The sequence below is a fragment of the Syzygium oleosum genome, unplaced genomic scaffold (assembly GCF_021117445.2).
Source record: "Syzygium oleosum isolate NSW1041296 unplaced genomic scaffold, Sole_v2.1 Sole_v2.39, whole genome shotgun sequence".
In the NCBI taxonomy this organism is placed as follows: domain Eukaryota; kingdom Viridiplantae; phylum Streptophyta; class Magnoliopsida; order Myrtales; family Myrtaceae; genus Syzygium; species Syzygium oleosum.
In genome coordinates, this window is record NW_026607523.1 from 930,010 (window position 1) to 944,106 (window position 14,097).

At 38.7% G+C, this 14,097-nt stretch overlaps 1 protein-coding gene across 1 annotated transcript; it reads left to right on the top strand.

The window, feature by feature from the left end:
* Positions 1 to 10,432: 10,432 nt before the first annotated feature.
* On the top strand, positions 10,433 to 13,716 carry LOC115692572 ((+)-neomenthol dehydrogenase-like; the record flags this gene model as incomplete). Its single annotated transcript, XM_030619477.2, has 4 exons — positions 10,433 to 10,753; positions 11,429 to 11,497; positions 12,567 to 12,737; positions 13,171 to 13,716. Coding segments are annotated over 4 exons (939 nt in total), but the record flags the coding sequence as incomplete, so codon positions are not given.
* Positions 13,717 to 14,097: the final 381 nt, after the last annotated feature.

The window sequence follows — 14,097 nt, forward strand, 5'->3', positions numbered from 1 at the left end:
TTTTAATGGATAGAGTCTTTTCTTTTCCAAATTAAAACCTAAGAGTTTTTTTAGAGGAAATCTCTTGTTAATAAGTAGTAAAATTAACCTATGAGAACAAGAAAATAATCTCTAAAAAAAACAAGAGAAGAAATTTAAAAGTAAAACATACTTATAGATACTACAACTATCAAATAATAATCAGTAGTGCCTTACCAAAAAAATAATAATAATCAGTAGTGAATTAACTTTTTGAGAAAGTGAATATATTTCTAGTTCATGAAAGTGAGTCAATTGTGCATTATTTGTAATGTGATATATTTACATAAGAAATTTATCTTGTATATCCATCGAATAATACGGATAGAAAATCTAACTTTGTCGCTTGCAATACCATAGAGAGTAATACTTTGATTCTATCCATTACAACATACAATAAGTATGATATTAGAGTTAATGTTATTTGAAAGATAATGATTACTCAAAAAGAAATGACCAAATGATCGAGTCAAATTAAATAGGAATAGTTCCTGTTAAATTTAAATTTGGTAAAATATGACATAGGAGATGTTTGGTAAGTACAGAGTGAATTTAGATATAAGATAAACAAGCTTATAATACTCAATTATCTTTAATATAATTTATATTATTTTCAAGTTATATATATTTTTACAATTTTGTGATTATTGTAATTGTTATAACTCTAAAAAAATTCATAGAATTTGAATGTGTAAGAGTAGAGAAGTAGTTTTAATAAACATAAAATTTCAGAAAAGGATTTATGTATAAAATCCAAGCGAAGCAAGGGCAAATATACTAGTAAACTCGTAATGGAAACTTCAAACAGGCCTTAAATACAATTATTGAGATGGTCAGGGTGATGTTGTATTGCTAAGGGCTTCTTCAAAGACCTATTAACTAGAAAAAATGTATTAATGCCACGAAAACTTGAAATCTTGACTCTTCAAACTTGCGGTTCATTTTCCAAAATTTGTCCATCAGCCTTGACCAAGAAATAATTATTGATGGAATTAAGTCAAACGCTCCTGCATCATCCTTCTCGGGTTCTTTGAGATTTGTCCTCAAATCTAACAAGTCTTCATCATCCAAGTAAGGAGAAAGGTCCCTCACATTAAAAGTTACCGAAATTCTAAACTTTCCGGGAAGATCAATCCTGTATGTACAGTCACTGATTCGCTCGAGAACTTTAGATGGGCCATCACCTCTAGGCATAAGCTTGTTCTTTTATCAAGATAGAAATCTCTCTTTTCTTAAATGAATCCATACAAGTTCGCCCGGTTGAAAATGAGCATTCTTTTGATACTAATTAGCTTTCTTCTTATAAGACTCGTTGACCTTCTCTATCTTGGATTAAATCTGCTCATGAAGCTTCTTCATCAATTGAACTCCTTTACCGTCAAACTTCACTTGTGAGTTGGATGAAATTGGAATTAAATTAATCGGTGTGAGAGGATTAATTTCACATATAACTTCAAAAGGCGATCGACCAATGGTGTAACTTGGTGATCGGTTATAAGTAAATTCAGCATGTGCAAGCTTCAAATCCCAATCTTTTAAAAATATACTCATCGTACCTTGAAGGAGATCGATGAGGGTGCGATTAGTTACCTCTGTTTGGCCATCAATTTGGGATTACAAGTGGTATTGAATAGCAGTCTGGTACCAAGCATCCTCTATAGTGTCTTCCATAAATAGCTCAAAATTTTGGAATCGCAATCCAACACAATGGTCTTGGGTACTCCATGAAGGTGAATGATCTCCTTAAAGTATAGCTCAGCCACATGAGATGCATATCTATCTTGTGACATGGAACGAAATGAGCCATTTTAAAAAACCGATCAGCGACTACCATGTGGCATCTTTTTCCCTTTGAGTCCTCATAAGAGTTACAATAAAATCCATACTCATATCTTCGGGAAAAGTGCCAAAAAAGTCCTAAACCTTTTGCATTAGTGCCAATTTAGTCCTAAACCTTTTTTGGTGCCAATTCGGTCCTAAACCTTTTGCATTTGTGCCAATTTAGTCCTAAACCTTTTTTAATGCCAATTAAGTCCTAAACCTTTTAAATTGGTGCCAATTCGAGTCCTAAACCTTTTGTTTTTGTGCCAATTTAGTCCTTAGGTCAATTTTGACCGGAATTTGCGCGTGGGCCTGGGCGGCGTCGAGTCACCGGCGCCCGGCGCGGCGGCGTGGACAAATTAAATAATATTTTAATATTTTTTGAATTTTTATTTTTCCTTTTTTCTTTTTTTTTCCACTTTTTTTTTGGTTTCTTCTTCATCGGCCGGTCGCCGGTCGGCGGCGCGCTCAGGGCCGTGGCCGCGAGCTCGACCTCGCCGGCCCTGGGAGGCGGCCTCGCCTGCGAGGTCGGAGCCTCGCCATGGTCGGCGAGGCTCGACCTCGCCGGATCACAGCGAGGTCGGGCTCGCCCGGCCGCGAGGCCCGCCTCGCCGGATCCGGCGAGGTCGGGCCTCGCCCGCCATGGCGAGGGCCGCGCGCGGCGAGCCTCGCCATGGTCGGGCGAGGCCCGACCTCGCCGGATCGGCGAGGTCGGGCCTCGCCCCCTCATGGCGAGGCTCGAGCCTCGCCGGAGGCGCGCGCGGCGAGCCTCGCCATGGTCGGGGAGGCCCGGCCTCGCCGCCGGATCACAGCGAGGTCGAGGCCTCGCCCGGCCTCGCCCGGCGAGGTCGGGCCTCCCCGACCATGGCGATCGGCCTTGGAAAAAAAAAAAAAAAAAAAAAAATAAAAATTCAAAAAATATTAAAATATTATTTAATTTGTCCACGTCGGCCACGTCGCGCCGGATGCTGCCGGCAGCAGCGCCACGCCACGCAAATTCCGATCAAAATTGACCGAAGGACTAAATTGGCACAAAAATAAAAGGTTTAGGATCTGAATTGGCACCAATTTAAAAGGTTTAGGACTTAATTGGCACTAAAAAGGTTTAGGACTAAATTGGCACCAATGCAAAAGGTTTAGGACTGAATTGGCACCAAAAAGGTTTAGACTAAATGGCACTAATGCAAAAGGTTTAGGATTTTTGGCACTTTTCCCCATATCTTCCTATGGCTGCAACGGAATCGGAAGTGGAGTATGCAGTCTTGATTGAAATGACTCTTTGCTCATTGACAAGTTGTACATCTTGAGATGATAAGATGCACACTTGCATTCATCTTTGGCCAATAAAGATGCCGTTGAAGAATCTCAAGAGTTTTGTTAACGCCAAAGTGATCGGCCAATTCTCCACCATGTAATTCTTGAATCAATAACTCTCTAAAGGAACTCTTTGGCACACATAATCGATTTCCTTTAAAAAAAAATTAATCAGGTATAGAATAAATACCCTGAACCCCACGTTTCAGTTATCGATGATGGAAGAGAAATCCAGGTATTCAGAATATAGTTTCTTTATTGATTGAAAGCCAAGGATTCTAGAGTCCAAAATAGCAAGCATCGAACATCTTCTTGATAAAGCACTCGCTACAACATCAGTGTGACTAGGTTTAAATTTTGAGACAAAAGAAAAGGATTGAAGAAATTATATTTATTCGGCATGTCTCGAATTGAGTTTGCATTGGCCGCTAATAAACTTGAGAGCCTCATGATCGGAATGAAGAGCAAACTGTTTTGGTCTCAAATAACAACTCTAATTATTAAGAGCTCTCACAATGGCGTAGAACTTTTTATCATAAGTTGAATAGTTCTTTTTTGAATTCGTCAACTTCTCACTAAAATTCGCCAAAGGCTTTTGGCCTTGGACAAGAATAGCTCTAAAGCCAACTCCGCTTGCATCACACTCAATTTCAAATACTTTATCAAAATTAAGAAGCACAAGAATATGGGACTCATAAAGTTGATGTTTGATTATTTCAAAAGCGTTGTGAGTAGCCTTTGTCCATTCAAAAGATCCCTTCTTTATGCATTCGATGATAGGAGCCACGATGGTACTAAAATATTTCACGAATCACCAATACAAAGAAACAAGTCCAGAAAACTTTTCACATTAGAAATGGATTTTAGAACTGGCCTTATTTTCATCGTTTCCACCTTGGAATGATTGACGGAGATCCTATCTTTTGAAATAACATACTTAAAGGAATACAATACTTGAAGAGAAGAACTGGCATGTCTCCATTTTAGCATAGAGTTTATGTTCTCTTAGACATCAAAGACCTCCTTCAAATGAGATATATGCTCCTCTTCGTTCCTGCTATAAACAAGAATATCGTCGAAATATACAACAGCAAATCGACCAATAAAGATACGAAGAACCTCGTTCATGAGTCTCGTGAAGGTATTTGGAGCATTAGCCAGTCCGAATGGCATAACAAGCCACTCATAGAAACCTCTTTAGTTTTGAAAACCATCTTCCATTTGTCTCCTTCTTGCATACGGATCTGCTGATAACCACTCCGCAAATCTATTTTGGAAAATATGGTAGAACCATATAATTCATATAGCATATCATCAAGTCTAAGTGTGATATACCTATACTTAATGGTGATGTTGTTGATGGCTCGACTATTGACACACATCCTGAATGAACCATCTTTCTTGGGCACGAGTTGAGTTAGAACGGAATATCGACTCATGCTTTTTCGGACATATCCTTTGTTGATAAATTCATCAACTTGTCTTTGCAACTCCTTTGTTTCTTTCGGGTTGTATCGATAAGCTGCTTTATTCGGTGGAGAAGCATCATAAAGCAAATTGATATGATATTCAATGCCTCTTATGGGAAGTAGTCTGGGTGGTAATTCCTTCGGAAACACATTTGCAAATTCTTTCAACAAGAAATGCAATTTTGGATGTAGGGGTCTCTCTCTCTCTTTTTCTCAACCATAAGCAAAGTAAATATATTTTTATGTTTGCTAATAGCTCTCTCAATTCGTGTTTCACCCAAGAAAATGTTTTCCTTGTGTTTCTCAACGTAGGTTGATTTTTACGGATTATAGATAGATTAAAGGGTAAAGTGATGCGTTTTTGTTCCTTTTGAAGAGAGTATGTGTTTTTATGGCCATCATGCACATTATTCCTACCATATTGCCAAGGCCTCCCCAATAACTAGTGACAAGCATCCATAGAAATGACATCACACAGAACTTGATCTTGGTATTTCTTTCCAATTGAAAAGGATATGGGAGTTTGTTTGGTTACCTTAAGATCGCTTTCCTCATTGTGCCATTGAAGCTTGTATGGATGATGATGTTCAGATGTTGGTAGCTTATGTTTGTCGATCAAGGTTTTTGATGGTATAGCTTCCGCCATCGATAATCACCGCACACACCTTTTCATTAATAGTGTAATGGGTGTGAAAGATGTTTTCCCTTTACTCATCCGCTTTTGGAGAAATTACGAAGTGTAATGCTCTCCGTATTACCAACAACTCGCCATCATCAGCTTTTTCCACAATTTGCTCTTGTTCTTTAGAATCGGAGCCGTTATGGTCAAAATCGTTCTTATCTTCTTGAAGTTCCAAATTGATCTTTTCAATTTCTTAAAGAGTCATAACTCTCCTATTAGGACAATAATCATGCAAATACCCATAGCTATGTCACTTAAATAATTTCCTTCATTTACCATTAGTTTTCTTGTGGAATTCTTTGGCAAGCTCCATAGACTTCTCTTTACCTTTGTCTTTTGTCGACGTACTCTCGGCCTTGTTTGAGGAAGCACCTTGTAGAATGTTCCCTTTGTCGAGGTTCTGGTAGAAAATCTCTTGCTTCTCTTCATTTTCTTTTTGACTTTCATTGCCAACTTACACGTCTTTGAAGGACCAATGAGGTTGAAGTTCAACCAAATCAACAATTTCCCGATTCATTCCGCCGAGCAATGGTTTGCTCCGGAAATTCTGGAACTTCGCATCTCATCTTGAGTTGTTCAAACCCTCCGATGTATTCTTCTTCAGTGTTCATCCCTTGTTGTTTTAAGGTGTTCAGTTTAAGGAACAAGTCTTGCTTATAGTTGTCGGGCAAAAAACCTTCATCAGTTTCTTGAGTTTTTCCTAAGACTTAATCTGGCTTTTTCATTCCCTGAGTTGCTAATGCTTTAAATTTTACCACCCAAGAGAATTATATTTCGTCAATTTAAGGACAACAACCTTACATCTTTTCTCATCCGAGTAGGACTTGAAGTCAAAAGATCATTCAAACATAGCCAATCAACAAAGTCATATGGATTGAGACTACCCTCAAATTTGATTTCACTATCATTCTCCTTATGCCTCCATCTTCTTCTCTAGGTTTGGTATTCTAAAGTACTTGAGTTGCCTCTAGTGGAATCAAATTTGACACTAGAGCTTTGATGAGAACTGAATTGTCATGTCGATGTCGATTATCAGGATGCATTGCTGGTCGTATTTGTCTCACCAGATCTTTAGGGCGTTGAAGACTTGCTCCATTTACTGTTGGAGTTCATTAAGGCTCGATCTCACCTTTAGTTGTGTGCTTGCTCCAAAGTCATTCCTTTTGGAACTGGGTCATCCATGTTGAGTATGAGTTGGACAATAGAAGGAATCACTTAAACGAGTTCAACCTTGAGTCTCATACCAACTTGATACGTGCGTGGGCAATTATGGGTTGTGTGTATGAAGGGTGTGTTGAGAGGGACAAAATAATGAACTGTAAAGGATGGAGGTTCACTACCGAAGCATAAAGGCAAAAGCCACCATCCAAGGACAAAGAATTGTGATAACGGGTAGCTAACCACCTAGGCCTAAAAAATTGCTCCACCTGCCAAGGACAAAGAATTGTTTGATTCACCACCAAGGAACTTAGATAAAGAATCGGATAGGTAATTCAACTCACGTAGAGGAATTCTCATACATTCATCAAAGTCTGCGTTACAGTAGAGAACTCTTCTTTATTTGTAGGGGGACTAACAGGTAGGAAATAGATAAACATTAAAGAGACGTGGGGACTCCCCAAATATTAACGACATGGGAACTAGAAAGCATTTAAATACCTAGTAACTAGAAAATGCATTAATGACATGAAGACTTGAAATCTTGACTTTTCAGCCTTGCGTTCATCTTCCAAAATTCGTCCATCAACCTTAACCAAGAAATAATCATCTTAGGAAATTGACAAATATCAAAGGAAATTGCTCGGAACAGCCTCCCATTGATATGTTGTTGTTTCGCATAGAAATTGACAACTACTCTGGTGAATCGGTAACTCATTACTTGAACGGCAAAGGAAGAATCGACAACTCATTAATTAGTAACCTGGTCGATAGTCTTTTTATCGATAACTTCATTCTCGACCCATCGAAACAAGTTATGACTAAATTTTGCCTTGACTTGAATAAACATCGATTGTGCTAAATTCATCGATGGAATTACGCTAGATGCTCCCGCATTAGCATGTCTAGAAATAATTATTTTCATCTTCAGTTAAGGATTATGCATGACAATTCTACCATGTCTGCATCACCAAAATATGACAAGAAAAAGTCATCATATGGATGATCTTTATTCATAATGTGGATAGCTATAAATGCTAATGAAGTACTATTAGTCTCAAAGAACTTTCTAGTCACTCTCATTGGAAATGCTGTTTTTGTCCCATCCATTAATGTGGAAAAAAGAAACACTTGACCTTACCATTATTATCATATCGATAGGTTTTTCTCGCAAACAGTATGATCTTATCAATCCTAAAGGTCTTTAGATAAGACTCTAATGAAGGCTTGATTAACGGCTTAACAAATGGATAATACATTCATGGCTATGAAAATAATGTTCTTGATTGGTCATCTTTGCTTTGTTTACAAGTCAAGAACCCTACAAAAGAGATAGAATTAGACTTACTTACACTTAGTCAAGCAAAACTTTTGAACATTCAAAGCTTTTATGTGAATCCAAACATCATAATCTGAAGCGACATTATGAGGGATGTATAATAGGCTTGGTAAAAGTATGTAACGTAGGCTCGGTAAAAGGGTTGAGAAACAAAAAGATTCATTAGACTAAAATTTTTTTCATTGAAGGGTTTGAAGTTGGTAATGAAATTGGTAATTATCTCGACATCGTTATCAACTTTCCTCCAAAATTGTTAGGAACTCGTATTGATGGAGCTCTTCACTAGCCACAAAAGTCAAAACTTGACTCTTCTGGGATTTGTGAGATCGGGGGATGATTTTTGAGAACTTAAGCCCTTGGCCTTGGCCTTGGCATTTTCACTTCATTGAACACCATTTTGCTTTGCCTTTTCTTTTTCTTTTTTTGTGATTTTGTGCACTTTTGCAGCACACTACTCTTGTGGCATTGCAAACACATCAATCTTTGATTTTATGGGGATAAGGACACAGGGAGTGCCATAACTTTCGTACGGCGCTCACTTGAGTACCATAACTTTTTTTTCGCTCACTTGAGTGCCAAAAATTTGAAAAAGTGATCACTTGAGTGCCATTGGCCATTTGACAGCTGGAAATCTGACGTGGACGCCGGAAAATCTGACGTGGACAATTTTTATGCTTTTTTTTTTAATCATTTTTTTAGTTTTATTTGGCCAATCTAATTTGCAGATGGGCACAATGAAGAACTTCATCTTCCCCGTGGTTGGGGTACTGTAGCACTTAGGAATTTTGGCTAGCCGAGCCCAAATCCGACGAGGGCTCAGCCACATGCCTCGCCGCTCAAGACTTCGTCCTTGCTCCACTTATCATACTTATCGAACGTGTTCTTATATAGTTCCGAGTCGCCCTTCATCTAGAGCTTGGTTTGATGGTGTCGAGTGGGCGCAAGCTCACGTAAGTGAACGCGCCAGCGATCCTGCCTCCGGCAACGCCGATCAGAGCTCGCTCAAAGATGGAGAGGTTCTTAACGAGGGATTACACTTTGGGGCTGTTTCTTGAGTTGGGTTTGATCGATTTTGAGTAATTAGGAGGGGAAATAGGGTTTTCGAGAGAGAGGGTTGTGGAGGAGAAATTGAAGCCGGCGGCGGGATGTGCAGAGGTCTTGGGGGTTCTCGAGGGTGGAGGCGAAATGAGGGAGTTGAAGTGAGTGAAGAGGCTCGTGAATTTGGATAGAATCGGGTGGTGATTGAGGTGCGGAAATGAGAGGTCAAGAGATACAGAGAGCCTTCCCTCCATTCTTTCTCCCAAGCTTTCGATTGCCACGGCTGATCGAGCTTCAAGCTCATGGCGAAACACCTTTGCCCAGTTGCAGAAAATGGGGGAGCAGTTGATCGGTTGTTTGTTGGCGAGAAATCGTTCCCTCTGACCTCCGACTTTTGGCATCCTCATCTTTGTTTCACTCATGGTGGCCATCGTGGCTTGAAACTCTAGCGGCCATGGCCAGTTGAAGCTTAGAGCTTGAGTGGCTATGGTAGCCTCTCTCTCTCCCTAAGTTTTTATTTTTCTTTCTTTTTCTCCCTTCATGTTTTTCTCTCTTTTCTTTTTTGTTACATGACGTGGCAATAAATTCATCCTTTTATTTTTAAAAATTTCCACGTAGATATGAAAAATTAAATAAAAAATCCACATGCAACGATTTGCCGGAAGTGGCACTCAAATGATTGATTTTCGCTGGAAGTGACACTCAAATTATCTATTTTACTCCAATGTGGCACTCAAGTGAGCGAAAAAAAAGTTATAGCCCTCAAATGAGCGCCATACGAAAGTTATGGCACTTCTAGTGTCTTTATCCCGACTTTGTGGCTCAATTAACTGTTGCACAATTTAGCATATTTGGACTCTTGAGGCCTTTGTCTTTTGTCGATACTCCAAACCATATTGTTTCGTTGTGACAACTCACTTGCGTTGCCCTTGTGTGGGGATCATCAACTGAGTCCAAAAACGAATTTAGAGGCTCAAGTGAGTTATGCAAGGGATAATCACCAAAGATTGTGGCTTCCTCAAACAATTCCTACTAAACTTAAGATGCACAATAAACCAAATAACCTGTTGCCAAAAAGATTGAAAAGAAACATTATTATTCTATCGATTGCCTTTCAAGGTTCTAACTCAGGCTGGCTCTAGCTGAGGGTGCTGACGAGGTAGTCGGCGTACTTTCAGGAGTCAATCTTGTACTTTTATTTTATTTTTGTCCCTCCCAATCATTAAAAAAAGAGAGGAAAAACAAAATAAAAAGAAAGGTCCCGTCGTTGCATGTGCATGATTGAGAACAAGGTTGTTTTCCTAAGAAAAAAGACGAGTGACTCGATGTTAAAGATATCTGCTATGCCCACCTAACGATGCTGACCTTCTGGATTCTTGTGTATTTACTTTACGTATTTAATTCTCGATAATGAGTGCTTAGCTCCAAGCCAAAGCTTCAACCTTGGCGCTTACCTGTCACATAAAAATAAATGTTTCCTCTACAAAACTCTAACTTCTTGAACCCATTTCCATTTCCAGTTCATCATCATCCATGGCAGACTCCAAACCTGAGAGGCAATAAACCCATCACCATACATTTTTTTTCCTTCTATTTCCTTCCAAATTTCGTTTTGCTCTTGCAAAGTTTTTTTTTTCCCACTTTTTCTGTACGTTTTTTTTCAGGTATGCAGTTATTACAGGAGCCAACAAAGGGCTTGGGTTTGCAGTGTGCAAGCTCCTGGCTTCCAAAGGGATTGAGGTGGTATTGACTGCTAGAGATGAGAAGAGAGGACTTGAGGCTATTGACAAGCTGAAGTTAGAGTATGGTCTCTCTGATCATGTCATTTTCCACCAGCTTGATGTCTCTGATCCTGCCAGTGTTTCATCGCTTGCTGACTTTGTTGAGCACAAATTCGGAAAGCTCGATATTCTGGTAAACCCCAAAAATTTGTCTTTCTTTTGGGACCAACAAAGATAAAAGTGTTGTATCCCAAAAATGCATCCAGAGTTGATGGTGTATGATGGAATATTGCTATTGTAGTACCATGAGCATTTCCCATATGTAAAGGCAAAAAAGGGTAATTTGCAATAAGAATCTTGATGTACCTTGGATTGTGGTATTGATAAATAATTCAATATGTGAGATTGATGTGTTTGGATGTTCTTGCATAATTGTGACTGGCGAGGAATCTGTGATCATATGTCTGAACTTCCCTTGTCTATCTGAGGTGCATTGTTTTAGGAATGAGTGATAACTTCGATTGACTAGATACAGAATGGTGCCAATCTCCTGTAATTATGCTTTTTCTTGGATTGGTTTCTAGTATATGTAGTTTCAATCCGAGTACAAGATGTATAGTATGCATCACTGCATTGATCTACCTTCTGTTGTGCAATATACTGTTCGATGCATTAGTTACATACAGATAAAGTATGTTCAACCCCATTTCTCAATTAATTATCTAGTTAGTTCAGGATTTACTTTGATGGTCCTCCTTGATTACTGACTCTTTAGTATACTATTCATAGGTCCCTTGATACTCGTCTAGGGATGGGCCTTATTTTATCATTGCAGAAGAATATTGTGCTAAAAAAATCTCTTTTCCAGGTGAACAATGCTGGTGTTACCGGAGCCATTATCGAAGCTGATGCTTTGAGAGTTTCCGGCATTGGAAAGGTACAATCTCAGTTTCTCTTACAATGGTGTTGTTCAAAGAAAAACTCAACTTGAACATTACTTGGCCTGGTCATTAGGGGCGCTAGTTACTGCTTGAAGTTCATAACAAAGAAGGCTCTGTCATATTACTTGCTGTGCAAAACAAGCGATCCAACGTAATAATGAACAAAAACAAGAACATAGATCGACCATTATATTCATGTGGTTTGATCGGTGTGATTTATTCTATGGTAAAAAATGGAAAAAGATTGTACTCTAGTTCTATACAAGCTACAGTAGAAATTACAACCATACTCAGTCACTCAAACATTTTCAATATTTCTCAACTCTCAATTACATACAATAACTTATATAGTATTTAGCTATCTCAATTTCTTGTAAAATAATCTCGATCTCACTAAGGAATTCACAATTCTTTTTACAAGATTTCTTGGCTTCAAACACTCTAGTCCTCTTTGATTAAAACACACGAAGACAACGAATTGGATGTAATTCCATGAAGAGTCCACTATCCAAATTGATATCACGACAAGCTCTTCAATAAAGACCGACTATATATTTATATCCCAAAAATAGGTAACTCTTCTCAACCGACTTTGACCCCAACATTAAAAGTAAATCGATGTTTTGCTTGCTTGTTCAGACGTCATACCACAACACAAGTCATAAACCACAATTTGTACTCAGACTTGGATTTATACTTGGATTGGATTTTCTTGGCGGGCTCAAACTCAAGACAAACATCACTATGGTCTTTTCAGCCCTTGTGTAGATATTGAAAGGGATTTTCTTTTCTGTAATAGTATGATGCAAGTGATTGTGACTGAAGTTAGAACATCATTCTCTTCTTATGTTACACGTTATTAGAAAGAAACGTTGCGAAGAAGAACCATTTAGTAATCAACCAGTGCAAAGTGGAATTCTGATCCTAACACAATATACCTTGTTTGAATTTTTTGCGGCTAACTCCCTCTATGAGATGGCACGGTGAGCTCCCTAGGAATTTAAAATACATATTCATTGTTATGTTTCTTATGCTTGTTCATAAGATTTTCTCTTGATGATGCAGAAGCAAGTCGATTGGAGTAAAATTATAACAGAGACATATGAATTAACTGAAGAGTGCCTGAACATTAACTATTATGGTGCCAAAAGGATGGTTGATGCATTCATTGGCCTCCTCCAACTATCAGACTCGCCCACGATTGTCAATGTTTCCTCGTCGATGGGGAAGCTAGAGGTAAGAAGTATCAAATTTTATAACTTCAAAGATATTTCTCAGTAATGTAAGAGTGGAAAATTTACTCTCGAGCCATCAAATTTGATGCAAAGCATCATTTTTGCAAGAGAACTCTACAATGTGACGGATCAAGCTTTGAGCTAGACTTGTTTGCTTGATATAGGTCTTACAAGAGTCGGATATTTCCGTCAAAAAGCAATAGAGATTTCTGACAGTGCTTTCTTATAGCAGGAATGAATTCTCTCAGATCTCTTTTTGCTGTTAAACACAAGTGAAATATGTTCCTTGAATTCATTGCTGTCATATTATTCGTCCATGTAGTTCATTCTTTTGGCCATTGTCTATCTAGAACATTAAACTATTGAAATGCTGTTCCATATTTATATCATTGCCGATGAATAACATTTTGATTATCCTGTGACCTTGCGATTAGAATCTACCGGAGGGCTTGGCTACAGAAGTGTTCAGCAATGCTGAAAGCCTCACAGAAGAAAAAGTGGACAAGGTATTAAAGGAGTTTCTAAACGATTTTAAAGAAGGTTCTCTAAAGACCAAAGGCTGGCCAGATCATCCATCTGCATATAGAGTCTCTAAAGCGGCCTTGAACGCGTACACGAGAATTATAGCGGCAAATTACCCCACATTTCATATAAATTGCGTCTGCCCTGGATTTGTCAAGACGGATATAAATTGCAACACCGGTTTCTTGACTCCGGAGGAAGGTGCAGAAGGTCCCGCGAGTCTGGCCTTGTTGCCCGATGGCAGTCCATCTGGTCGATTCTTTCAAGGGACAAAAGAGGATACATTTTGATAGGAGATGTTCCATTGTTAGATGAGGTAATGTAGAGATTTGAAATCTATTGTCTATGTGTGAGATTTAGAACATTGGAATCTCTAATGCAAGATTCTGATACATTGGGGCACATTCATGGGACTTGTTTGGCGCGAGATATATGATTTGACATCCGCAATAATAAACATGCCTTCCTCAAAATACAAGATTTGCACAAATGCCAAATGTGAGGAACCTGCTGCAGGAATATCCATTCATTAGATTCTGCCCAAACCAAGCTTTTTGGTTTAAGGATGTTAAGCTTCATGATACAAGGAAGTGAGAAAATTTCAGTCATAATTTCTTTTTTCCTTTATCCGCAGGAATCATTTTCTGTTTTTGGAGAAGTTATATGAAAAAACTCCTCCTGTAGGTTCGGAACATTCACTTAAAAACCACTTTCAATTTTCATAACTCAAAGTAATGCACTGCTTTCCTGGTGCTGAGCTGATCAAGGGTTCCAACTCAAAACAACTCACCCAACATTATACTTTCAGTCTCATTTTTCCTCTAATGAAGAGTGACTAG